Genomic DNA, 27,044 nt, shown 5'->3' with positions numbered 1-27,044 from the left:
TGGGCAGCATTTGTTGTGTCAGGTAGCAGCAGGAAAGCACTCTGATCCCACAGGAGACCTTTTTCCCCTGAATTCCCAGGAGATTGCACTGGAACAAAGCACCCCAGCGGACTGTGTGCAGTAATGACCTGCCTGCAGTGTCTCAGCGCTGCTGCTGAGTGTGTCTCCAGCAGACACCAATTTACTGCCCGTGTGCTGCCAAGGAAAGCAGATGTTGGATTTCATTGACTTGAGATTTCTACTGATTGTTTCCTATTAATTTTCCAGATAGTTTTTTTTTTTTTTAGTAGCATTAGTGTAGAGTTGCCTGCCTCTTCTTTTCTCACTGTTGTTTTAAATACACTCAAAGTGGCAAGAATGGTCCGTCAGCACCTCTGGAATGACATGACCTGTTCAGTTTTCAGCTTGAGACACCTTTAAAGAGCATGCTCCTGCAGTAAAGGTGCTGATCCTTCAGAGGATAGCAAACCTCTCCCCTCTGTCAGAGGGACTCAGCATCTGGGATAACACTGCCAGGGAGATCCTGTGGCCTTGAGCAGTGCCAGGATAGGTGAAATGCTGCCTGGGCACTGCTTGGCAGCTGGAGAGTCTGCAGAGACAGACTTTAGCAGCAGTTCTTGCCTCTACCTCCTGCACTTCAGTGCTTTCATCCTGTGCTGGTGCACAGTGAGCAGCCCCTGCACCTCCATGTGGGATGGAGCAAAGGCAAGAACAGGAAAAAGCCATCAGGAAAGGCAGCCACACTGCAAGATTTCCTCATGAATAGGAGGGGGGTGAGTTTTTCACACTGCACACTCCTGGTTGGGAGCATAAAGCTGCAATTCTGCTGTTTATATTTTGCTCTTGGCAAAGGGCTTTAACTCCTGGCTGGGTTGCTGGATTTATTATTTTGAGGAAGATTGAATTAATTGGTTTCCTGGATTTTAATTTATCGCTGTTCTTTGGTTTTGCTCAGTTTTTTGGGGTCTTATTACAGCATACTCATGAGATGTAGAGCCCCATGACCTGCTCTGGTGAGTGGGATCTTTCTAATAACCCCAAGAGGCCGTGCCTGTCACCCTGTACAAGACATCAATGCAGTGAATCAAAGAGTCCCTTAGATCTGCCATCCCCTGCCATGAGGAATAATAGAATAAATGGGGAAAGGAGGGTTGCATGGAAAGTCTGTTGGCACGTGGCCCTGCAGAGCCCCAGTCCTGCAGTGAGGGAGAGCACTTGGGCTGTTCCTGTGCCAGACTTGTCACTGGCTCAGCTGGTGGGGCTTACATGAAAGTCACTTGATGCTCTGCAGGAGCCAGTTTTTTCATCCTATCTCCAGCTCTCATGGCTATTTTAGGAAGGTGCCATGCAACCCAGGCAGCCTCTCTGTTCCAGGCACTGCTTTATCTCCAGCTCATTGCCAAACTGCAGCACAGCCAACATTTCCATGTAGACCATCATCAAAGGGGCTCCAAAGTGCAAAGCTTGCACTTTTTTCTCCAGCCTGTCTCATCTTAAAACATTTCTGTGCCTGTCATGCAGTTATAAGTGTCTGTCCCTGCCTGGCTGGTGCTGGGAAAGAGAATATCCTGAGGCCTGGGAATGGCTCTGCACAGTCCCTGAGTGCTGTGGGTAAACATCTGATGAGTGTGCAGAGCCCAGGTGGCCTCTGGGACCCTTGGGAGGGATGGGGGATGGCACCTGGAGTCACCTGGTTGGTCCTACAGGAGGGTTTGCCAGAGCACAGAGGATGAAAGATGCAGCCAGCCACTGTGCAGCATCACTGGCTATTGAGCATTAGGCAGATAGTGGCTTCTGTTAAAGGTTAATGCTGAGATAACAAACGATTTAAGGCAAAACCCTGACCCTACTAAAATTAATGGCAAAATTAATTGACTACACTGGAGACAGAACTCCAGCCAAAGGCTTCTTTATGGCTTGGAGATTAGGAAGGAGAGGCAGTATGTCTGGAGACATGGTCTGCCCCCATAAAGCTGGTGGGAGCTCTGCCCCTGCCCTGGAAGGGATCAGTGCAGGTTTGTTGTGTCTGTGTGAGCCAGACTGTGGTGTTGTGGCTGCCACACTGGCTGGTGGGAGCAGAGACTGGGGAAACTGGAGTTTGGGAGCCAGAGCTGCCCCACTGGGCACTGCAGGAGCTGTCAGTGAGTCCAGAGGGGCTCTGCTCTGATCTGAGGCTGCTGGAGAGGCACAGTGGGGTGGGATGTGCCAGTGGCTTGGGGCAGTGCTTCCCTCCCTCACATCTTCACTCGTGGCAGAGTGGAGCATTTCCAATCCTCATCCATCAGTTTCATCTCCCACCGTGGGACACTGAGTGGTGGCACCCACACTGGTCGGGGCAGACAGGCTCCCCAGAGTGTGCATCAGGGTGTTTTGGGAGATCTGTGCAGATTGATTAAAAAGCTTCCACAGCAATGCTGGTGTAGCCCCAAACTTGTGTCTGTTTTTTTCCTGCTTACTCCTTCCAGCTCTGAGTGACTCCAAGTGCTGGAACACGATGAAGCTTTGCTCTCCCCACAGACACACCAGGAAACTCTGAGGTCATTCCAACTATTATAACTTTTTCCCTCTTCCCCTCAGCTGCAAGCAGGCCCCTTCCTTCCAGAAGGACAGGCAAAGGTTTTTATTTTCCTGAGATGTGCCTGGCTGGGGCAGCTCCTTATGGCAAGACATTCTTGCGTGTGATTTCACATTTTGATCAGGCTGTGCACGTTCAGGGCCAGACATCAGCTGGCTGGTTGTACCAAAGTCAGTGAAGCAGTGCTGATCTGAGGAGCTGATCCCAAATGCCTTCAGAACCAAAGGAAAAACCCACCTCAAATGCCAATGAAAATCTGAAGTGTGGGGGCTTCAGTATTAAGCTTTGAAATCTCTTACAGGCTTATGAGTTACAGAAGAGAAGTTTGGATTATAAAAACAGAACCTTTACAAGAAATTACTGGTGATGCTTTAATGGGTGGTAAAGTGCAGCTCAGGCAGGGATTTGGACATGGTATATCCTTTAAAGATCCAGGCTGGTTCTTTAGTGCACCTGGAAAGCAGAGCTGCTGCCTCTGTGCCAGTGCCAAAAGCAGGATGGAGGCATTTTGGGAGGCTTTGTGAAGTCACTGTGCAAAGGGACAGCATTGCCTTGTGAGAGAGGGAATTCTGCTTTTTGTTAGCTGTATTATTTTCTCCAGTGCTCTGACTGCCTGAGCCACTGTGCTGTGCCTGTTTCAGGAATAAATGAGCCAGTTTTTATAATCTATGTGTTAATCATGTGCCACAGTCCAATTTCTCACTCTTCCAACTCTGGGTTTAAGGCTGTGTGCTGCCCATTTATGTAGTGAAAATGATTCCCCTTTCTCTCTCTCATCACTGGATGCATCAGCACAGGTGATTTTTTCCTTCTTTTGGAGCTATCCATCTGCCAGTGAAGTCTAATTTCACACAGTTACCCTGCCAGGAGCTCATGGAAATAACATGCACAGTTCAGTGCACCTGGGACCGAATCCCTGGTGTCACCTGGGATGTTTCCAGGAGCACCCAGGCCTGTACAAAGGGGTTTATACTGGGAGAAAGGAAAGAGGAGAACTGGGGGGAGAGTCCAAAATACTTCTCATGGAATTCAGAGCATTAGAGTGTGAAGCCTTGCTGGATGTGGGTGGTTTAAAGCTCTGCTGATGAGTATTTAGGTGGCTGCAGGAGAGGGCTCTGAGCCTCAGCTCCCAGTTTTGTCTTAATTATGTGCAGCTTATGTGTAATCCTCTCTTCTTTGGCCAGAAAGTTTGTAGGCTTTGGATCTTGTTGGCTCCTTTTCTTTTTTTTTTTCCTTTATTTTCTTTCTCTAGACCTTAAAACAAAAAAGGCTTAAAAATAGAAGTCAGTGTCCATAGGCCAAGTAAATTCTTTTGTAACTTGCCCCGTTCTGGGAGGGAGAAATCTGACCTGGAGGGAATACAGCACATTGGGGTTTGCTCCTGACCCCAGACCCTTCAAAATTCTCCATTCTTGAGCTTCCCTTCAGGAGATGTGTTATTCTGACAGCTTTGGTTTTGTTTTGTTTTTTTTTTGGCTTAAGGGTGTTTTTTTGAGATTTCCTGTTTACACCCTGTCTAATTACTCTTTTTCTTATTTTTTCCCTAACGGGATGACACACATGGATGTCTAAAAATATTGAATGTAACAACCAGCTTTGCATAAGGAGGATGTTTCTGTCCAAGAGAAATAGCATAAATATCCTGCATGTGCTGTTTTCCCAAATAACCAGTCAGGCTTAGGATATTGTAGGGAATTTGTCTGAGTAGCCAAGAAGTAGGGGTTTTTATTCTCTGCCTTCTCTGCTGATTTTCTTTTTAAAGGATGCATGTTCTGGAAAATCTGCTTTGATTTTAGGTGGAGAATTTGTCTTTTTTTTTTGTGACAAAAAGGGAAGGCAACATGTTGTTTCCTCCCAGCTAATGAAACCTTTATGATAATGCTAATTTTCTATGTAGAGCTACAGTCTCACCATATGCTTTAATTTCCACACATGAATATTTTGAGAATTGTTTGTTTCCCTTCATTATCTGCCTTTTTTACTGAAGATTTGGGTGAATCAGATTCTTGCTGACAGCCTGTAAATTAGGAGAGCTGCAGTTTTTTGGTGTAACTGTATTTCTACAGTGGAAAGCGTGTTTCTCCTTTCAGTCCTCTCAGTTTTTGAAGTTTTGCTGCTTACTTGTGTACAGAGAATACAAGTGAATTTGGAATGCTGGATTTTTGTTGTTTCCCAGTCTCTCAGTATGGTTTTGCCAAAAATAGGGCTGTGTAATGTCTCTCTCCTAATTTCCTGTTGGGAATGAGATGAGACACAGAGATGCTTCATGAATTTTATGTTGCTACTTCTTTTACTGGATAATAGCTCAAATATTAGCAGGCTTTTAAAAATAACTGCTAAGATGACCAATTTGGGGGCACGTTGCAAAAATTGTTCATTTGTACAGACAATGCCAAATCAATGAGAATAAGCTGAAAACAGATGTGTGTGTGTATAAATATCTCAAGACTGTTCACAGCAGCTCTTGACTGAGGCAGACAGCTGTGCTCGTCTCCTTATGGATTGGTCCAGCACATAGAGAAAATCAATTATATTGTTCAGATTAGCTGGGTGTCCTGAATTAAAGATGAAAGAAAATACATTAGTAAGGGGTCCAGGGCTTTGGGTTTTTGAGGATCTTGGTGCCCTGGGATTGGGACACAGCACAATTCCCTTCCCACAGCCTGAGGAAACAGACCTGCAAGCAGATGTGCTGTGGGGAATAAATCTAAAAAATCACCCCAGTGTCACTGGGGGAGTTAAAAAGGAATGCTTTGCTGCTGTGGCTCCAGGAGCTCAGTGTCTCCAGCTGCTGAGCTGGGGGCACCTTTCCCTGGCCAAAATCCATGGATGAAAGTGATGGAAGCCTCTTCAAGAAGTTCTCCAGCTTTTCTCCATGCAGGAGGATTGGGACCAGGTTATTGGTACCTGTGACAGTGCTGGGGCATTGCTGTGCCTCAGTCATGTCACACCTGGGGATTGACACTCCAGAGCCTGTGGGGTGAGCTTGCAGCTGCCACAGCTTCCAAAGCTTTTTGGTTTTACCTCCTGTACAGAAAAGGGTTGTGGAATGAGTGCTGCCCTGTAGCTCAGAGCCCTGTGTGCACAAGGAGGCAGCTGGATGTGAGGAGAGAGCTGTCTCCTGGAGATGACCTCTCTGGTGGGCGACATTCCTGCTGTGGGACGGGCTTGTGCTCCCCTGTGGTGGTAATTTGGAGTGATTTCCCTCTGAGTGCAAGGACAGGGTGAGCCAAGTGCTGTGCTCTCTGCCCCACCAGGAATGGGGTGGGGATATTGGAGTGAGCTCCTGCCCAGCTGCAGGAACCAGGGTGCAGGAGGAGAAGGGCTCAGTCCAGGCTTTGGTTGGGGATTGGAGCCTGCAGATGCAGAGCTGATGGTCACAGCAGCAGATGTGTGCTCCTGGAGCAGGCTGTGGTGGCACACAGTGAGTATCCCTGTGTCTCATCCTGGCTGGAGGAGGTGTCTTAGCGGCAATGTGGCCCTCAGGTGTTCAGGAATGGGCTGGGGGGGCAGAGGGGTGCAAGCAGCTCTTCTCAGAGCTACAGCCACAGGCATTTCATGGCTCTGGACATCGCTGTGGCTTTGTGATTATGTCCCCAGCTGTTCCTGGGGTGACACGAGCCCGTGGCCACAGAGTGCTGTGGATCCAGGTTTGTCACAGCAAAGGCATTTCACAGTGCTTTGTCATGGGCACCTCGGCATCTTCTGCAGCCTCTTCACTGAGCTTCCCACCACTCTGGGAAGTGGATGTGTGATTTCTGAGCAAAGATTGCTGGTGCCTCAGGTTTTAAATGTTGTCGGTGTGTATATTTGTAAATGAGACTTCTAAACTGTTTCCTTATGTTGTCCTCATCAATAAAATCAGGGATAATTATATCTTGCCTACTTTCAGGGCTGTTATGAGTTTTATTTACTTTTAAGGTGCTTTGCAGTTACCTTGGATAGCTGAATTGAAGCACAGATGATGCTTGGTATTTTTTTTATATTTTAATCCTTCCAGATACCTTTCTTTCTCCTCAGCATGAGGCTTTGTGGACGTGTTTGCTCTAACAGAAACCTTTTTTACTTAACAACAGACAACTGAGGCAATTAAAACAGTCAGAAGTGATTGATGTGATTATACTGGGTGAAAACTGAAGCAGCTCACAATTAAATTATGGCAACCCTCGTGCTATCTGAGAGCAACAGATGGGGAATTATTTAAAAACAGCATTGGATCTGACGCTTCCCAACAGGGGCAGATTGGTAACAGTGTGTCAGAGCCAGAAATCTGCTGCACCTTGAAGGGTGTGCTGATGAAATGATTAATTGATGGTAATGGGCAACTTAGTTATGAGCCTGCCCTGGCAGCCCTTCAGCTCTGGGGAACAAATGGAGCTGGGAGTGGATCATGATGGGTTTAAGGGTGCTGTGTTTGGGCAGCAGGGAAATCTCAGGGAGCCTGCTGCAAGCTGGAGTTGGGGTGCTTCAGCTCTGCTTCCAGAACTGAGGGATGGATTGCTGGAGGTGTGCCTTGGGCCTGGGGATGATGCTCTGCAGGGGGATGCAGCTGTGGGATCACTGCTGGCTCTGGGCTGGAGCAGCCCTGTGCTCTGAGCTGCTGCTTGCCGTGTGTCACTGCTCACCTGGCACTTCTGCACAGGTTCATGATTGCAGCAGCAATACAGGGAAAAGAAGGGATTTCTGTCCTCTAGACTCGCTCTGCAAGCAGTCCTTGTACCAGTGTTGCTGTTTTATGGGCGGTGTGATGCTCAGCAGTGCCCAAAGTTGCTGCTGCCCAATTTTCCAGACCACTTCAGGGAGTTGTGCCTGCAGATGCTCCTCTCTGACCTGCCTGCAGAGCTCCTCAGGAGGGCACTCCCTCTCGCCTTGTGGTCCAAAGGAGCTCAGTGAGTGGGACAATGGAGCTTTGTTGCTGTGGGAGCTGGGGGCAGAGGCTGGCTGGTGGCAGAGGTGGCCGTGTCCGGGCAGCCCTGGCTGTGCAAACGGGGGCAGAGCTGCGAGCTCTCTGCGGCCCCACTGTGATCACACAGAAATTGTGTTTATTTTTAAGTCTCTGCAGCGTGCACAGGGGCAGGAGGTGATGAGAGGGGCTGATAGCACCACAGCTCAGCCCTGTCCTTGTCCCTGTCCCTGCAGAGCCAGAGGGATGTGAAAGGGGAAACCATTGCATGCTGCTGTTTAATTCCTCTGGGAGCCTCTGTCTAAGCAAACACCCCCGGCCTCTGCTCACAGCTCACAATTTATGGTGTGCTGTCAGGAAAATGAGCTACTTTGAGGCTGGGAGAACAAATATGAAAGCCAGGTTTCCTTCACCAGCTCTTGCCCGGAGAGTGTCGCAAAGCTGGTCCTCACTGGAGCTGCTGAAAGGCCCAGAATTAGAACAGATATTAAATAATGTAAAAGCTTTCATTGAAATGTATTAGATTTCAAAGGGCAGATGCTAAAAGGGCATAATGGGCAGCTATTTCTGAATTGCTTGTCTGCTAAAGAGAGGAAGAGACTTAGTTTGCAGGAGATAAATGTGACATGAAAGAGGTGGCTCAGATATAGCATCACCCCATTCTTAGTGATGCAGTTCAAGCACCTTCTTGATGTGTGCAGCTCCTGTGTAAGAATCCCATGGAGGTGATGACTTTCAGTAGCTGCTCAAGTGAAAATGTTACTCCATCTGTTCTACAGACAGGTCAATGGACCAGACCTGGGCTGACCCATCTGCAGGGAGGTTTGGATGGATCTGGGTTTCTTGAGTCCCTGTCATCTCCTCACCAGAGCAAAAGCCCAAGGCTGTGGCACTGGCCAGCCTGGTTCATCCTCACATTTAATTCTCACAGCATGTATGTTTTTTTTAAATCTGATCCTGAGTGCTGCTAAGCACCCTTAATTCCAGCGTGGGGTTGACAGGAACTGCCAGTGCTGAGGCAGCTCCCAGATGGAGTCCTTGGAGCAGGACTCGGCTCTGGTACACAGTCAATTCCCTTATCCATCAAAATCAGACACTGGCTTCACCCTGCCCTTGTCCCCAAGGCTCCCATGCTCTGGTGCAAGCAGGAATGCTGTCCTTGCTGACAGGCTGTGCTGCTGTCTTTGCAGATGACCGAGGGCCGGCACTGCCAGGTGCATCTCCTCGATGACAGGAACTTGGAGCTGCTGGTTCAGGTACTGACCTCGCTCTTTTGGGCCCTGGCAGCCAGGGCCAGGCTTCTCTGCCTGTCTTCTTTTGGGGGCTGAAGTGAGGGCTGAAGACAAGTCATTCTAGAATAACTCACAGAATGGAATAGGTGTGCTGAGGCAATGTGTGCTTCTCCTGACACTTGGATTGGCTGAAGGATTTCCCCTGCCATCAGTTCTGCATTCACTTTTTGCTTTCACCAAAATTCACACAGGACATTAAACATACCCCTTGTGCTGGGGTTTTTTTTTGTCATTTAGATGGGAAGAAAACTCTGTGGTTTTGAGGATGTTTTTTTTCCCATAACAGAACTCAAAGCACGAGATCCTCCACTACACAATGTTTTCTTAATTGCAAAATCCTTCCTGCCCTAAGTGCAGGAAAGCCTGGATGCTGCCTTCTCCCCCAGCAAGAGGAAAGCAGCACTCAGTCTGTGCCCTTCAGCTTAATGTCATGGATTAAGCACAGAATTGCCTCTCCATGCTCCACACATCCCACACAGCTCCGCTGAGACACCCTGAGTCTGGTACATCACTTCTGTATTCACTTGTACAACAGGGGTTTAGCATGGCCATGTGTACTTAAGTGTCAGTATTTGTACAGAAAAAAAAATATCATTTTTTATTAAAAGCCTGGACTGAAATGAATAAAATTGATTTTATTCTTTCAACAGCCCAAACTTTTGTCTCGGGAGTTGCTGGATCTGGTGGCCTCACACTTCAACCTGAAAGAAAAGGAGTATTTTGGGATAACATTTATTGATGACACGTGAGTGTGTTTGTTTATTTAAACAGCTGTGTCATTATTGCAGTGTAAATCCTCTGATACTGTGGCAGCTTGGCATGATAGAAAAATTTCTTTTTCTTTCAAAGAAGAAAGAGTTTCCTACTTTGTCCTTGTGCTGCTTGGCTGGGGAGAGGGGAAGGCACAAAATAGAAAATATTTGGAAAATATCTTCTGGGCCCAAACCAGAGAATCCTTGTAAAATATTTTCCTGATGATTTCACATTTCATATTTGTCTCACACAGTGAAAAAACGGATTCAGGGATAATTTCCTATTTCCCATGTGAACACCCTCAGCTTTCTTCCTCTGCACTTTTAGTAACAATGAAAAGGTTTTGCATTTATTTCCAAAATGAATTGCTTTGCACCTGAATCTCAAATATATCATTGAGCCTTTTAACCCCAAATTTCCCGAGCAGAGTGAGCTGTGAGGTCAGTCCTGCCCAGGGACCATTTTGCTCTCTCTGAGCCTGGCTGTGATGCTGTGGGAGATGTGTTCCTTGGCATTAACCCAGAGTCAGATGGGTTCATTACCTGCAGTCTCACCTGGTGCTCATCTCTCAGCAGGGCACTGAAATGCTTCCCCACATCTGCTGGCAGTGTCTCTAGTGGAGTTACCTTCAGCTCCCCCAAAAAGCTGGAGCAGAGGTGCTCAGGGCAGTGGGGACGTGGAGCTGTGCACTACAACAGCCCCTAAATAAACCTCTTGTCTAATGGGAAGAACATTGTGACAGTGGTCACAAGGGTGGCAGGATGAAGAGAGAGACAAGAATGTTAACTTTATGTTCAGAAGGCTTGATTTATTATTTTACGATATATATATAACATTATGACTATACTAAAAAGAAATAGAAGGAAAAATTTTCAGAAGGCTAGCTAAGAATAGGATAGAAAAGAATGAATAACAAAGGTCTGTGTCTCAGCAGAGAGCGAGACTCAGCCTTGCTGTGAGTGGTCAGTAAATCCAAACATCTACAGGAGGCCAATCACAGATGCACCTGTTGCATTCCACAGCAGCAAGTAACCGTTGTTTACACTTTGTTGCTGAGGCCACAGCTTCTCAGAAGAAAAATCCTAAAGAAAGGATTTTTATGAAAATATGTCCGTGACATAACATTGCTTCCTGTTGCTCTCCATCCCCACTTTCTATGCAGCCCTGGATGGAAGCCTCCACCTACAGATCCCCTCAGAGCCGTGTTTGGGGCCACCCTGCTGATGCCCATCCCATGTGGGACACCCTGGAGCTCGTGGAGCTGCTCCCTCTGGGGCCCTGACCCCAGCCCTCTGTTATTTTTTACCAGCCACTCACATCTTGGGCTATCCCTGGAATATTTTTGTCCTTTCACTTGCTGGAAAATATTACCCCCAGCTCTTCTGTAAATCCCTTGAGCATACTGTTTGTACTTGGCTTGTTTTTTTGCCCCAGAAGAGCTGCCATGAAATCCTTCTGGATATTTTTGGTTGCTGGCACCGAGTCTTGGTGAGGTTTAAAGTGCTGCCGGGGGATTATCTGAAAGCTGCTGGATTCCCCAGAAACTGCAGTGGGGTTCCAGGGCCTGCCTTGGTGTGTGTGCACAGGGCTGGGTGCTTGGAGGGAGTGTTGGCCTCTGGAGGGCACCCATGGCTCAGCCTTGCAGGGTTAAGGGTTAGGAAAAACAAAAAAAAAGGAAATTATTCCATGAAGTGTTTGCCTGCCTTGGGGCTGAGGCTTGAACTTTTTAAAGTAACACTTGGACCAATTGGGGGCACTGAAAAGAACCAATTTCTGTGTTTTCCATCGCAGTTTTTAACCCTCTCCCCAACCTGTTTGCACAGAGGTCAAAGTGTCTGGCTGCAGCTGGATCACCGTGTCCTGGACCATGACTTGCCCAAGAAACCAGGCCCAGCTACTTTGTACTTTGCCGTTAGGTGAGTAATTGTTTCCACCAAGCAAACATCACCACTTGGGTTTATTTGTCACCAGGGGGTTTTGTTTAAAGGAGCTGATTACAGATTTGATAAAGGAAATAAATGTCAAAGCAATGTGTTATTTTTAGAAGAGATTAGGGCCTGGCTAAGTGCTGCTCTCTTTTGTATGTAACTGTGAAATAAAGTAGGTTGGAACCTGATACTTTTTAAACTCTTATTAGGACGTGATTCCTAGGGTGGGTTTGGGTTTTGTTTTTTATTTAAAACCTCATTTTTTAAAGTATCTTCTTTGCCTGACGTGTCTTTGAGTGTGCTAAATTTCAATACGCTTTATTCAAACAATTTAACTTACTTTTTTCTTTCTGTTTACTTAAGGGCTGTGTGTATTTTAAAGGGATTGCTGATGGCTGTTTTGCTCACAGCTTAGCCAGGCCCCAGGAAAGAATAAAATCCCTGGCAAAATGATGATTTTGGCCAATGTAATTGCATTACTTTAGGGCTGTTGCTGGCAAAGCTCTGCTGGTTAAGGGCCTGAAAAAAATCCACATCCTATGAAACAGAGTTGGCAGAAGAGCTCAAGCATCATATTCTTAATATTGTTGGAGTCTTTGTTTTCCTTGCAGTCTGTGAGGGAACGTGAGAGCAGACTGACCTCATTTGCTTTTCAGATCTGGGTAAATTTATGCCTGGTGTGCTTAATTATTTGAAGCACTTCCAAAGCAGAGCCTCTCGTGTAGCTGGGTCAGTTGGCGCTGGTGCCTCCCCGTGTCCCCCACTGTCACCAGGGAATGGGACAAACAAGTGGCACTTTGTTCTGCCTGAATACGTGCTGGGGTGTGATGGTGTCCAGAGCTCCTCTTCCACACTTTGCAGAAAGAAAAAGCTCCATTTATTAAAAGGGGTGATGGGCTCTTCACTGTGTTTGCAATGATCAGGATCTGGGAGGCCAAAACCTGTGGCTGCCCAAGAAAGTTCTGAAGGCAATCCTATTATAACTTGAGCATTCTTTTGGTTGGAATTTATGCTCTTTGCTCATTTTGGCCCTCTCTGTTGCAAGAGGGCTCTCAGCAGGACAGGGTGTGCAGAAACTTGGGCAGGAGTTAATGTGTGAGGAGTGGGCTTAGAAAGATCAATATTCAGAAAGGAATTTTAAGCCTGACTTACTCTGGGGTCATGAGATCCAAAACAGGTACCCAAGGAGGCGGGCAGTGAGATGCAGAGCAGGAGGAATAAGACACAGAAATAAATAGCACTGCAGAAACTGCCTGATCCATGGAAAATAGGTATTCCAGCAGAAATGCCACTTCAAAACCTGCAGTTTCCAGTTGCATTACTGGAAATGGAGGAATCTCCAGATTGCTGGTTTTTCTTCACCTCATCCCTGAAATTTGCTGTTCAATAAGGAAACATGATAATCCTTTGAGATTTTAATTATTGCCAGCTGGCATAAAGTCAATCCAGTCAGAGGTTTTTGGATGGCACACTCAGCTGAAGGGCTCTGTGATGCAGATTGAGGACTTTCAGAAATGTCATTTTAGTTTCAAGGGTACTGACAGCACTGGAAGTAGAAGCAGAATTTGCCCTTTATGGTGCTCCCAAATGTGCCTGCCATGCCCTGAACATCCTTATCTGTCCTGGGGTGATGAGAAGGTGCAGCTTGTACCACAGAGGAAATGGAGCTGGGATTGGGGCAGTGCCCCCCATGCCCTCACCCTAAATCCACAGATCCCACAGCTTCCTGCTTTGTGCAGGAGTGACTGGGAGCTGCCTCTCTTCAGAGCCAGAGCTGTCCTGCTCCTGAGCCTGGCTGAAAGAAAGTGGAAGTGCAAATGAGGTCATCAGCTGAGGAAAATCACTTCAGGGTGCAGGGAAGGCTGCAGCAGGCTGAGGAAGGTCCACTCTGGGAAGGGCTGGTCTGGCAGGAGGATGGGAAGGGAGGAAGAGTGTGGGTCCTGCCCTCTGCTCTGCATTTCTGAAGAGAAACACTCAAGGGTGTTTAAAGTAAAATTTAGCAAAGCTGTTGGGGGAAAAAAAAAATATCAGGTGAGATCAAGAGAAGGTTGAAATACCTGTGGTTCATAGAGTTCATGGGGAAAGGTGAGTCATGGAAATGTTGAACAGCTTTTCAGATGTCTGGGGCTGCCCCTTGGCCAGGCTGCATGCCTGTGAAATGGGTAAATCATCTGCAGAGGCATTCTGGAGAGTACTTTAAAATTAATTCAATGGGACACGCTGCAGGAATGTGAAATATTAAAGCAATTACCATTTAATGCATCACTTTCCTGAAGTCACAGCATAAACAGTGCAAGCATTCCTGACACCTGTGGCAGGTCCCAGCTTCCCTGCTGCCTAGCACGGGCTCTGTGCTGCTTGTTCAAGTGTCCTACAAACCATCCATGCCATGATCATCGGTCAAAATTCAGGGGATGGAGCTTGAGGAGCTTGTCAGGAGCCTCAGGAGCAGCCTAGGGAGAGGTTGGTCTGGCTCTGGTTGCCCTGTGTGGGTCACCCAGCCCCCTGCCCCCCGGACAGGACATGGGGAAGCCCTGGGTGATCTGCATTGCTGAGGCACTGGTGGGCCAGGTGTTTGCTTGGCTGGGAGAAAGTTGTGTCTCCTGCCTGGCATTTAGTGGGAGCTGGAGTGAAGTTAGGGGTTCTTACAAACATCTCTGCTCCAACCCCTGTCCTCCAGCAGAGTGCTGGACCAACTTCCCCACCATGTCTGGAGTGGCTTTTCCACTGCTGTGACTTTCCCTGCAGAGGAGAGATGGGCTTTGCTCCTGTAGCATTCAGAGTTTTCATCTAATTTGAAAAGTCATCAGATATCTGGGATCTGTTGAACCAGGAGTCCCTGTGTGCTGTCAGGCTGTGATTTTCTGCTTGCTCCCTCCTAAAAGGCAGGAAATTAAGTGCAGTAGCTCGTAGTTCCTCTGTGCTATTTTATTGCTGGAGAACAAAACACTGAGGAAATAAAATGACTTGGGAGGAAGATGAAACCTATTCAAGTGAGTCACTCATGGTTTTTGGTTCTTTTTTTAATTTTCAGGTTCTACATTGAAAGCATTTCCTTTCTCAAGGACAAAACTACGGTGGAGCTGTTTTTTCTGAATGCCAAGTCCTGTGTACACCAGGTAAGACTTGGAGCATTTTTGTGCATTTTTCTTCTATTGCTTTGCCACATGCTCCGTCCTGAGAACTTGGTAGGAGCTGTGTCTGATTTCTAGAGCTAATTGAAGTATTAAGATCTCAGCATGTTGACTCCCTCCTTGCCTTGAAAGCTGATGTTTCGTGCACATGAATGAGGCTGATGATGGTTCCAGCCCTGCTGTGTGCTCAGTGCTCTGCAATGAGTCTGAAATACTCAAAAGCTTTTAAGCTTCTTGAAATCTGGGCTGTAACTTCCCAGGTAGGCTCTGCTCAGCATCCTCCTGCAGTCTGCATAGCAAACACTCAGTGCAAGTGTCTCTTTACTGACCTTTAATCAAACTTCTCTTAAGAAGAAAAGGCCTGTGAGGAAGGTCCTGTGTTGTGGATTTGGTCCCTAATTCCTTTATTTCCTGCCTTAATTCAGTGAGATAGTAAAGTAACAGTAAATAGTAATAGCAAATCCTATAAAGTAGCAATCACAACCAGTTGTTTGAATATTTTCTGTATTTACTTTCTGGTTGAAAAGCTTCCACTGTTTTCTTAAAATATTCAGATTGGTAAAATACATGTTTTTAAAAGGCACATCAGGATGTGGTAATGAAAATCTAAAGAATAAGGTTGATTTGCTGCAGGTGCATCTTTCTCTGAAATAAGAGTGGTGTGACAGCCAACTTTGCCATGCCCCTACACGCAGCTGCAGTTCTGTGAACTTTACTCTCATGCTTCTGGGATTTTCCAGTTAATGTCAAACTCTGGTGCCTTTTGTTTTCACTCGTGGTTCAATCAGTCTGAGAGGGTCACTTGGTTCTTACAACCTTTCCTTGGGACACAATCCTAGGTGGTGGAGCTCAGTGTAGCCAGCCAAAGCTTTCACCTTCAACATGCTTCAGATTTTGGAGGATTCTTATTCAGGATGCAGTGTTCATTGTTTTATGAAAGAATACAGAAACCTGAAAGTGGTGATGGCAGAGCTGTAAGTGCTTTGTACAGGAATTGCTTTCTGGAGGAGTGAAGGAAATTTGGTGCATTTTTACAACATGCTGAAGTTTGAAAGATGCTCAAAGAACTTGGGGCCTCACTGGTTATGGTTATTAAAAAGCAAATCTCCATTTGATATATCTGCCACTTAAAATGAAGGGTCTTGGCAGCTTGTAGCCATCCTTAAATTGCTCCTTAACTGGAGCAGCTTAACAAATAATTTTGGAATTGGAAAATGGGTCTGGTTTTGGGATGGAATGTGGTAAATGCCACTGCTGTTGAAACAAACCCTATCCAATATTAACACATTTGGGTGCCAGTATATGTGTTTATGTGTAGGTATAAGACACATCAGAAAGCAAGGGTGAAGAGAAGCATAAAAAAAGAAATTTGAAGGCAGGCTGGCTCTTTTATTTTTCCCTATGGTTTGCAAAGTGTGTGCTCTAATTGTAGCCACCCAGAGTGTGGCATCCCTGTTCCTGCAGGCAAAACTGCCAGAAACAGGAGGTATCTGTTGTGTCCAGTTTCTGTGGGCAGCAGAGGGATGAGGAGCATCCCTTCCTCCTGAGAGGAGATCTCTGTGCAGCTCCGGGTGATTCAGCACACAGGGAGAGCTGGGGATGCCTGGCTCTGCTGCAGCCCTCTCTGTGCAGTTTCACAGCCCAGCTCAAGCCTCTGGCTCCTCCAGCAGGAGCCAGTTCCTCTACTCCCAAGCAGCTTTTAACCTTCCAATTAACTCCTGTGAAAATATTCTGTTCTACGTGACAAACTTCGGGTCAGTCCCAGGCAGTCTTGAAGGGCACGTGGGTCCAGCCTTCATCCTGAGCCCTGGGATGGGGCAGGAGGATGCACAGAGGCCCCTCAGATGTGCTCCCACAGCCTGTGCTCTCCCCTGGTGCTGCTGGCTCCTTTGTGGGGCAGGGAAGGAGCCAGGGGTGTCTGAATAGGAGCATCCCCAGCTCCGTGAGGGAAGTGGCTGATGCTCAATGATGACAGCCAGGAATGTTCCCTGGCACTGCTCAGTCCTTAATCCAGCTCCAGGAGGTTAGCCTGCCTCAGCTTGGCTTTTTGATTTTCCCTTTTTTTCCCATTCCTTTTCTTGTTGTATTCTTGGAGTGAGGAACCCCCAGTGTGTGAAAAGCAGCAGCTCACACCCAGCCCATGTGCCCAGGCAGTGCCAGAGGATGCCCTGCCAGGGCAATATCCTAACCTGGATCTCTGCAGGAAGCCTGTGCTCTGTGTGGGCCAGGAATGTGGTTTGGGATAGATGCTGCAACACCTGGGCTGTGCTGAGCCCTGTGTGGATGAGATTGCTTCAAAGTCAGTCGTGTTTCTTTGCTTTCACAAAGGTGTTTGCAAAGTTTTCGCTGCAGCTTTTCCCCATAGGGGAAACCCAAATCCAGGGTGGTGCAAATGCCTGATGCTTGAGTGCTCTTGTGACATTCCTGAGCACTGGCACGTGTTGACAGCACAGCAGAGTGTGGGCACCTGTGCTCCCTTGTCTTCAGGGGGCAGGGATGTTTTTGTGAGCAGGGAGGGGGTGATGCTGCCCTGTGTGTGCCATGGGGTGCCCGTGCTCCTGCTGGCACGTGGGCACACCAGGAGAGCCAGACACAGCCAGCACAATGGCAAAGCGCTGTGCCAGCCCTTCCTGTGCAGGGGATTTATCCTTGGCTAACAAAGTACAGAGGCTGCACTAGAAATGTATTTACAGTGTTCTTTGAGATGTCTGTGTGTGAAATCCTGTAAGGGGCTGTTTCTAATCAAAGAGAATGGAATCCTCCTAAGGAAGTCCAGCACCTCTGGGGTCAGGTTGGAGCTGCTGGGCAGTGTGTGCTGGGTGTCTTGTAACAGCTGAATAAAAACTTAGGGTAAACACTATACCATTTTATATTCTTAGTTACATAATATATTACAAAATATGATCATGAGTAATAAATAATGAAATCAAAACCTGCGTGGCAGCTCTGAAAAGGGTGAAGGCTTGCTTGGTGTTCTGCAGTGCACAGCCATGATTCTCTTCCTCACCTTTCAACCCCACATTCCTTCTTGCAAGTCTCTCTGCTTCTTTCTGAAATCAGGTACTGCTTCACCCTGCCAGGACTCGGAGGAATCTGGGCCTTGTGCGTTTTGCAATCTCTGTAGACATTCTGGCAAGGAAGGGACAAGACAGACAATGAAATCTCAGCTGCCAAAAATGTATTTCTTTCTACTCCCCACCCACTCCCCCACCTCTGTGCTCCTCTACTGTCAAAGCTGCTTTGTGCCTCTGGGACCTTTGCTGGCACGTGCCAGGTTTGTGCATCCTCTGTGACCTGTGCTGCTCTCTGTGCAGTCTCCTCTGCCTGTGGGGAGCTGGGGGAGACCCCTTTGCCTGAGGCACAAGAGGGCTGAGACCTCATTTTAACTTTTGTGAAGCCCCCTTTGCATGTGAACAGAGCACAGCATGTGCTGCTAAACTTGGTGCCCCCTCACTGCACAGACCTTGGCATCCAGCTGAGACAGCAAATGCTGCCAGAGCTCTCACCCTGCCCTCTGCCATGCCAAGCTGCCCGTTTTCCCCTTGGTCTGGTCCCTCTCAGTGCTGTGTGGTCCCAGCAGCTGGCTGGCTCCTGCTCTGCAGCATCCACGCTCCTGGAGCTTGGAGAACTCGCACCCATTGCCAGGAACAGCTTGGACCACCGAGGTGGGAGCTGGTGGTAATTATATATCCAGGTCTGCTCAAGTGCTTTCCAGTCACTTGGTTAAAAACTCATTTATCCACATGTATTCTGGGAGAATGCAAAGGCTGCAGTTGCTTTGTGTACATCTGGCCTCTCTTTTCCAAGGCTTTGAGTGTCGCTGCCTGAGAACCTCCAGTGGTGACAACTTCACTTTAAAAGCCTTCTCACCCACCATTGACTTCAAGAAGCTGAGTTAAGATTTATAGCTGTCTGAAACCTGCTGGAATTCAGGAGAGGGCAGCCTGGTGCAGTGGGTATCTGGAATGGCTGTGTTTGCACAGGGAGCTCTGTAAATGTGAAGTGTTCAGTGTGTTATTGCACAGCCCATGACCATAGCTGGGGTGCTTGCAGGGAGGTGGGTCAGAGCTAGTCACGCACATGCTGGTGATAAAGTTGGAAAGATAAATTAGTCTTTTCTTCTTTTGAAACAGCCAAGTTTGGAAAAATAACACCCTGCTTGGCTAGCAAAGCACTGTCAAGTTTATTATGCATTAGGGCTAACCTCCATATAGCTCTGCAGTCGTGTGGTTGAGTCTTTGCCAGGCCTTAAAATATGTTCTGTAAAGTTAAGATCTTGGTCAAGTTGGCTGTGTTCCCCATTTCCTCTGTATCTCTGGGTGTTGGGGGGTTTATTTAAATTCCCATTTGTTTCAAGGACTTGTAAGAATTGCTTTAAAAAAGGGAAAAGTTAAAGGAAATGTAAGTTTTCAGGGGAGTCTGTGCTCGCTCCATGAACAGCAATGCTTGTGAGCACTTGGCAGCCTGGGGACCAGTGCTTACCAAGAAGAGCTGTTGAAACAGACCCCTGGTGTGAGCATAAAGTCTGGCTGGTTCCCAGCTCCTGGGGAGCACAGTGGTCATATATCAGAGAGCTCTCGAAAGTTTTATAATGGATATTTCCTAGTTCTCCCCGTCCTCCAGGGAGAGGGGAACGTTCCCGTGTAGCCCTGTAACAGTGTGTAGTCTGATCCTAGCCAAGGCCATTAAACAGCCTCTGTCTCTTGCCTGAGTTGGCTGTTCTGCTCCCAGAGGCAGCACATGTGAAGCCCAGGTTGAGGTTCAGCAGGAGCACTTGGCTTTTTCCTCCTCCAGGGCTGTTCTATCCTGTGGATTCTGCCGTGGCAGCCACCTCCATGGCCCAGCCTTCATGTCAGCAAGTGAGGAGGACGGAGCCTGTGAATAAAATGTGATAGGACCCCACTCTGATGCAGTTTGGCAGATCTCCATGGGGCCCCCATTGTACCCCCAGACCTCACCTGGGGCTGTGCTGGTGGCTTTGGCCATGGTGTGGGGACAGTCCAGGGCCTCCTGAGAGTGCTGAGGTCAATCCAAGTCCTGCTGTAAAGGGTGCCCCAGGGACCTGTGGGGCTCCTGGGGAGGTGCAGGTTGTGTCCCAGCTGGGCTGGCCCCATTGCATATGAAAATTCAATTGATTTGCAGCCAGAGTTCTGCTCCTCACATCTCTGGATGTACTCACCTCCTCCTGGGACTAACAACTGGGTTAATTGCCATGGAGAGTCCTGCACCTTTGATGTCCTGGCCACAGAGCAAAGGTGCTGTGACAGCTCAGCCAGTTCTGTTGTTGTGTGTGTTGATATCTCCCCGTGATGGTGGGGTAGCAAAGCAAAAGGCTGTGATTATATGTTAAGGCTAATGACACTTGCTATGTGCCCTGGTTTGCAAACCAGGGAAGTCTTCAGGCCTTTCCCCATTCTCTGCTTTTACTCTTGTATTAATAAGAAAGTCGATGTGTTCCTGTTGCACAGTGCAGGTGAGTCCTGGAGTAGCTGCTCCTGTCCCTGGAGTTTCACCTAAGTGTTGATGAGGCACAAAAAAGGCAGAAGGAAATGAATGAGAGTGGCTGGCAGAGACAGCAAAATAAAGGGTGTAACAGGGAAACCTGAACCTGTCTCTCACCACTAACAGCTTTTATTTTTGAGCTGGGTTGGCCTCAGCCCCTGAGGTGGGAAGCAGCAGGAATGGCCAGGGAGGAGCTGCATCAGCCTCTGCACCTGCACTGAGCTGTGCTTGGTCTCAGCCTGTGCTTGGTGTGAGGGGCTGTGGGGCTCCATACGTGAAACAGAACCCATCATGGACCATCTCAATTCTGTGGAGCAGCTGTGAGGCCTTCTGAGCCACCCAGGCTGCAAGGCCCATGGGGGAAATGCAGCACAAGTGGAAATCCGCAGTGTTTCTCCCAGGAAGGTCAGGAGGAGCAGAGTGCCATTTGCTCCTCTAGCAGCTCGTATTCTGCTGCTTTTGTGCTTTGCTTTACCTCCCTGAGGTGCTGGAGGCTGACACTTGCTTTGCTGTGCTTTTTCCCAGCTCGGTTTGTGTCCTTGGAGCAGAGTCCCAGCTCAGGTGCTCTGCCAAGCCTGGAGCAGCTGCTGCAGGAGGGATGGGATGGTGCCCCCCGTGCCCTGCAGGGCAGTGAGAACAGCAGGTGACAGCACCAGGGCTCAGGTGTAGGTGTGAGTGCTGGTAATTGGGACAGGTAGTTGGAAGCTGGAGTTATCCATGTGTTTGTCTCTGTGCAGTAATTAATTGCCCAGCACAGGCAGGGTGAGCGGCAGGATCTGCCTGACCCAGTTCCTCCTGCACAGCCTGTGTGGTGGAACAGGTTGTGGCCAACACCCACTGCCCTCCCCAGCCTGGCACAAAAAAGCCTTAAAAACGCTGAAAAGCTGCTCAGCTTTCTGCCCTGCTGGGCCGTGCCAGCCAATCTCAGCACACAGAGCAGGGATTCTGCATCCCTGGTGGGAATCACCTCACTGCTGGATCAGGGCATGGGGTGCTGGGACTGCTTTGTTCACTTGTGCTGGCTCCACACCCAGATAATTGCCTGCCTCGGTTTGGGTCCTTTCTTTCCCTCTGCTAATTGCACCCTTCTTTCAGCTTTTTTTAAAGCACCTTTCGGTAATCACTGGTAATTATATTCAGTCTTGTGGCTGTCTTGAGGCTATTCAGTCATGGTGTGTGCATTTTTGGGGGTGTCTTTGGCTAACACAAATTTTTAAGGAATTAGTTTGAGGGAACAAGTGTGTTGGTATCTCAGCTCTCAGATCTGCAGGTGAAATGATTTTGTTGTCAGACTTTAACCTCTGGAGGTTACATGTGGTTTGAACAAACCATGTCCATTTCCACTTCTTGCTCTAAAGAGTTAAACACGACAGTTCCTGTGTGTGCTTATTTTTTTAAATCTGCTTTAATCTGAGTTGACAGCCTAAAGATTTGCTTAACACAGTTAATGCTCATCTGACTATCATCACTCTTGATCTGAGTTTTCATCAGGATTTCAGACTTGTATCTCTATGGCAGTAAATTCTAGTGTTGTTGCTGTGTCTAATGAGGGTTCAGTGCTCTATTCATGACCAAGCTTGTGATTTTTATCACATTCTAAGTCTATGTCTGTGTAGCAAGAGCTCTTATCTGAACTGGGGGCTGAATTCTGCCCATGGGCACTGAAGGTTGAGTTGTTCTTAACCAGATGCTGAGATAGTGACCCACTCCTGCTCTACCGTAATTGCCAACCAGTTTGGACACCTGCTGCAGCCTTTTATTGCTCTGATGTTTATCAGGATGACAAAAGCCAGCACCTGAATCCGCTGGACCAAGTTCAGTGTTCAGATAAGCCAGTGGTCTCCTGGCTGAATCTGTCTCACTGGTTAAAATGATCAGCCCCTGTGCAGACTCTAATTGAAAAATATCAGTTTCATCCCCTCCCTGGGGCTGCAGTCACCAGTCTGTTTCAACTCATTTACATCTCAAATGTAGAAGAGTCAGATTCTATTATCTGAATGACATACATCTGCTTAACCTCGTGCTGCTGACCTTGTTCCCACTTGGATAAATTTAGGAAAATCTTCATCTTCAACATGTGGCTGTGGGAGCCCTGGCTGCCCTGGCTCTCAGGGCCCCCTCACTTGCCCACTGAAGTCTCTGCTGGAATTACCCTGGCAATGGCAGGCAATAAAAATTAATCTTCTTACAGTCATTTTCCTCATCTATTTTTGAAATATGACCTTGCTGATAAAGCAATACTAAGAGAGAAACCCCTATCTGCCAACCTCCAGGCTGAAGGATGATTATAAAATCAAAATATTGCCTGAGTGAGAAGAGTCATGATCCTGCACTTCAGAGCAGCACATATCACTGTCTGGATTTGTGTCAAGCCAAGGGCTGTCCAAACTCCATGACAGCCTAGGGCAGACCTGGATTACATTACAGCAATGGCCAATTGGTGAGCCAGATGGCAAATAATGTTACATTGTGATGAAAAAGTACTTGCAGGCTCAGAGGGAATTGCCCAGGACACTGTCACTTGGAGAGCATTAGTCTGTCAAACACAGGCTGAGCTGGGCTTTGGCATCCTTGGCTTCAAATCCTTGCTCTGCTGCTTAGCTACTGCAGCACTTCGGGGCAGTCCCCTCACTTCCCTGCACCTTTTCTGTGATCTTTAATCCCTTTAAAGGGTGGGTTGTTCTTAATGTTGGTTGGTTGGTTTTTTTGTTTTTTTTTTTCTCCTGAGCCTTGCTTAGAGTGGCCTCAGTCTCCTTCCACTGTTACTGTGTGGGCAGTAACTTGGGCTGTGAGGTTTGCGGCAGCTGGAGAGAATGATGGCAGCCCTGCCCCTGGGGTGATCTGTTTGTCCCCTTTGCTTGGTCAAGAACATCTTCAAGAGGACTCTCTTACCTCTTCACTCTTTACAGCTTCTAAGCAAATTTGAAACTGAGAGCACTGGCACAGCAAATCCCTCACTCTGATAGCAAATTGAAACCTCCTCACCTGGATAAGCCAGTCCCCCTTCGTGCTCTCTTTGGTCTCCTAAAACCCTGAATAAAGTGGTTTGTGGAATCACTGTTAACACTTGTGGCCATGCCATGGCAGCCAGTGAAATGACCAGTTTCCTAAGGCCAGTATCTAGGAAAAAGCAAATAAACACAGAAAAGCAGCCTCATAATTATTCTTGCTAATTAGTTAATGGCTGTGAGGTGCTGTGAAGATGAGAAGTGAGGAGGTGCTTGGTTATGAAGTCCCAAACACCCCTGTGAGGCCAGCAGCAGCTCCTGCTGTGGGTCAGCAGAGACTCTGCTGCAGCAGCTCTGAGTGCTCTGAGCTTATCTGGGAGCCAGCAGTAAATCAAGAGGGCTTTGGAGAGTTAAATCTCCTTGAGTTTCTTGTAGGCTTAAAAGGCAACGAGCCCCATGTAGCTGACTCTGCCTTGGGGCAGGGCAATGCTCTTGGTGAGCTTTTAAAGCCCCTTCTGCCCCTGTTTTCCCTGATTTTGTGATCCAGGGCAGCTTTGCTGAGCCAGATCTCACCTTTCCTGCTGAGCTGAAGTTCCCTGTGATGGCATTTTCTCATATCTGAGTTCTTTGTGTGCTGGTGAAGGGCACCATGGTGCTGGGGTGACCTGATCTCCTGTAATCCTCTCACCACCACAGCTGGCATCAGAGGTTGCTTGCCAGATGCAATTTAAGCTTTCAGAAAGCCAGCTCAGATGTGCATGACAAAGACTAACCTGATACAGACCTGGAAGTAACAAAGTGCCTTAAAATTGCACCTACATGAGGAGTTTTTGGGCTGCAATCTTGCCTCTTTTCTTAAGCACCAACATGAAAGAGATCTGAAGGAAGGATGCACTTCAAGCTGGTTTTTTTCTCTGAACTTCTGATGTGCCCCTCCTCTTCTTCTAATAAAATATGTCTGGGAATGCTTTGGGGGCTTCTCCTGCATAGCTGGTGCCACACCTGTTGGGAAGGGGAAATTCCTCCTGGTCTGCCTGTCAGAGAGGCCTGGGGGAGTGCTGCTGCTGGAATGTTTTATTGACAAAGCTGGCAAAAACACTTCCTTTCCATGAAAATTGAATTATTTGTTTGTTCAGCTTTTGAATTTAGTCTCTGTGGGCCAGACCTGCAGCTGGGGTAAATTAGCTCAGCTCCAGATGTGCCCTAATATATTTTGAGATGTCATTTCCCTGTATCTGTATGTGATTCTCTAGGTTTTGCTGCTGCCCTGGTTTTGGCATTGTTTCAGCTTTTGGTCTGCTTTGTCTCCTCATTCAGCCAACAGATCCTGGGGGCTAAGGGTGTGCTGGGATCTCAGTGACATGAGGCAGGCATCATGTCCACTGTCTGCATTTGCAGAAGGTCACTAAGAAAAATCTGTGCTCCTGGGCTGCTCCATAGGCTCAGGTTTGTGCTTTGCCCACTGTTTGCAAGGTGCAGGAGGAGTAAAGAGTGCCACTGTCAGTGCATCTCCTTTGCTCTTCCAGTGTCACTGCTGGTCCCTGAGTACAACCAAGGCCAGGGGTTTTCCTGGTAAGAAACTAACGTGGAAAGTTTGTACTTAAGCTTGTAAGCAGGAGAAAAAAAAAGGATCCTTGTGTATTTTTGATGCTTAGGCACCTGTGGAGTTTCTGAGTACACAGTGCTGTTAGGACAGGGCTGGTTTTGGGGTGGGCTTCAGGCACACATTTTCATCATGGGATCCATGGATCCATGCAGTTTTTCTGAACATTGCTCTAGAGCTCCAGTGGAGTTGGAAGAAAGGAAAGCTGTGGGATGCAGACTGAGCAGGACAAAGGACTCAGTGATGCTGTCCTTGTGATTAATCAGTATGGCTGGTTTAGCACCAGGGGCCTGTGTACCACAATCACAGCTAACAAGGAAAGGCCTTAAAACTGTAAGCAGTAAAACTCTTTACGGAGAGATGGATGTAGTTCTTTGGTTTTCTCTTGGCTGGGACAGGGCTATATCCCAGTGGATAGATGCATGCAAATGAGTGGAGAGCACAGAAGTGAGCTGGGAAATAAATACTTTTCTTGCAGATGGTGTCAGGGGTTTAGATCTTGTCAAATACTGCTGTTTGTGGAGCTGATAGGTGCTCCTGGGTGCCATCCAACCGTGTATCTGCCGTGCCCCATCCCTGCAAGTGGAACTTCAAAACCAGCAACCACCTTAAAACACATACTCGCCCACCGGGTTCACTGACACATAAGCCACTGCTCTGCATTTTTTGGTTGGGGTGACCTTGGAGCAAAATAAAACCTCCAAAAATTAGACCACACCTCTAGACTGAGAGCAACCCCTCAGCATGCTAACAGCATCCAGACCCAATCCAATTGATCAATGGACCAAGCTACCCCAGGGATAACAGCGGAATCGCAACACTTGGCAGGGATGGAGCGACCTGGTCTAGTGGAAGTGATAGTGGAGCCCTGGAAAAAGTTAGATAGAATCTAAAATGTTAGGCTTTGTGCTTTCCCAGATCAACTGCACCTGCATAAGCAGTATGATAAATTATATAATTGTTAGATGTGATGATTGTTTAGTAATTAAATATAATTATTATATAACCATAAGAAGAATAATGAGAAACTATGTTGGAAATTCAGAGAGGGGCTAAATTTATGTATACAATAAAACAATATAAGTTTAATAATTAACGTGAAATTTATATAACGATAGACTATAAAAACATGATCATTTCGGATGTATGGTCGGAATCAGATTTGGGTAATACCCCGATTCCTAGAGCACTTTAATGAAAAGCACCGCATATAATCCCCCGTGATTATGTGTTTTTGAACGCTAACAGAAGATGTCCCTGCCCAGGGCAGGGGGCTCGGGGTGAGATGGTTGTTAAGGTCCCAAACCCAGCCAGTCTGTAATTCCATAGATTGCAGTGTATGACGGCCAGTCCGTGATGCTGTGACCCTCCCCATGAGGATGGGGTGTGCGTTAACATCCTTGGGGTGCTGCACGGCAGGTTGGGGCTGGCAGCGTGCGGGCACGGGGCAGCATGCCGCGAAATGCAGCAGCACCACGGGGCAGCATGCCGCGAAATGCAGCAGCACCACGGGGCAGCATCCCGCGAAATGCAGCAGCACCACGGGGCAGCGTCCCGTGCAATGCAGCAGCACCACGGGGCAGCGTCCCGCGAAATGCAGCAGCACCACGGGGCAGCATCCCGTGCAATGCAGCAGCACCACGGGGCAGCGTCCCGTGCAATGCAGCAGCACCACGGGGCAGCATCCCGTGCAATGCAGCAGCACCACGGGGCAGCGTCCCGTGCAATGCAGCAGCACCACGGGGCAGCATCCCGTGCAATGCAGCAGCAGCAGCCGCGTTCGTACCGAGGGCAGGGCTGGGGCTGGGCTGTGAGCACGGGCTCTGTGCGTGTGTCGGTGGCAGCGGGGACGCGGGGCGGGAGCGCCGCTCCGGCAGCGCCGCCTCCGCCGAGCCCCTTCCCTTCCCTGCCCTCCCTCCGTCGCTGCCGCCCGCTCACGCTCCGCTCTCTCCGCACAGGGACACATCGAGGTGGACAGCGAGACCGTGTTCAAGTTGGCCGCCCTGGTGCTCCAGGTGAGTGTTTCCCCCCGGCTGGGTTTGGCTCAGTTTATTCCCTTCCCGGAGTTTTTCCCTCCCCGCTCCGTACCGAGCCCCCGCTGGCTTGTTTGTGGTCTCCGCGGCTAGGGAGCTCAGAAAAAGCTGGAACACGCAGGAGGTTTTTTTTGAAATGTTTGTTTGAGGAGTTTTAAATGGAAAGAGTAAAAGCTAATCGAGGGAAGTCGTTTATCTGGGCAGGTTTCCATTCATTTTATCACTTAACCGTAGTTTAAATGCATTCCAGAGATCTGGGAAGAAAAGTGTAAATATTGTAGCTCAATCAGCTGTGTTATGCCTGTGAATCTTCTTTTCCAAACATATGGTTTTGATCCCTCTGTTATGTTAAAATATACAGTGTCAGTTTTCC

The 27,044-nt window shown here is 48.0% G+C and overlaps 1 protein-coding gene across 1 annotated transcript in view; it reads left to right on the top strand.

Annotated features, from left to right (window-relative positions):
• FRMD4B (FERM domain containing 4B) overlaps window positions 1-27,044 on the top strand; it is a 70,129-nt gene that overhangs the window by 1,704 nt on the left and 41,381 nt on the right. Inside the window, exons 2-6 of the mRNA XM_058812842.1 lie at window positions 8,669-8,734; window positions 9,421-9,515; window positions 11,347-11,439; window positions 14,486-14,570; window positions 26,597-26,653. Of these exons, the coding sequence (XP_058668825.1) occupies window positions 8,669-8,734; window positions 9,421-9,515; window positions 11,347-11,439; window positions 14,486-14,570; window positions 26,597-26,653 (396 nt within the window). The remainder of the gene's footprint in view (window positions 1-8,668; window positions 8,735-9,420; window positions 9,516-11,346; window positions 11,440-14,485; window positions 14,571-26,596; window positions 26,654-27,044) is intronic.

Source organism: Ammospiza caudacuta, chromosome 12 (genome assembly GCF_027887145.1).
Source record: "Ammospiza caudacuta isolate bAmmCau1 chromosome 12, bAmmCau1.pri, whole genome shotgun sequence".
NCBI lineage: Eukaryota > Metazoa > Chordata > Aves > Passeriformes > Passerellidae > Ammospiza > Ammospiza caudacuta.
This window is presented reverse-complemented; position numbering and strand designations above follow the sequence as displayed.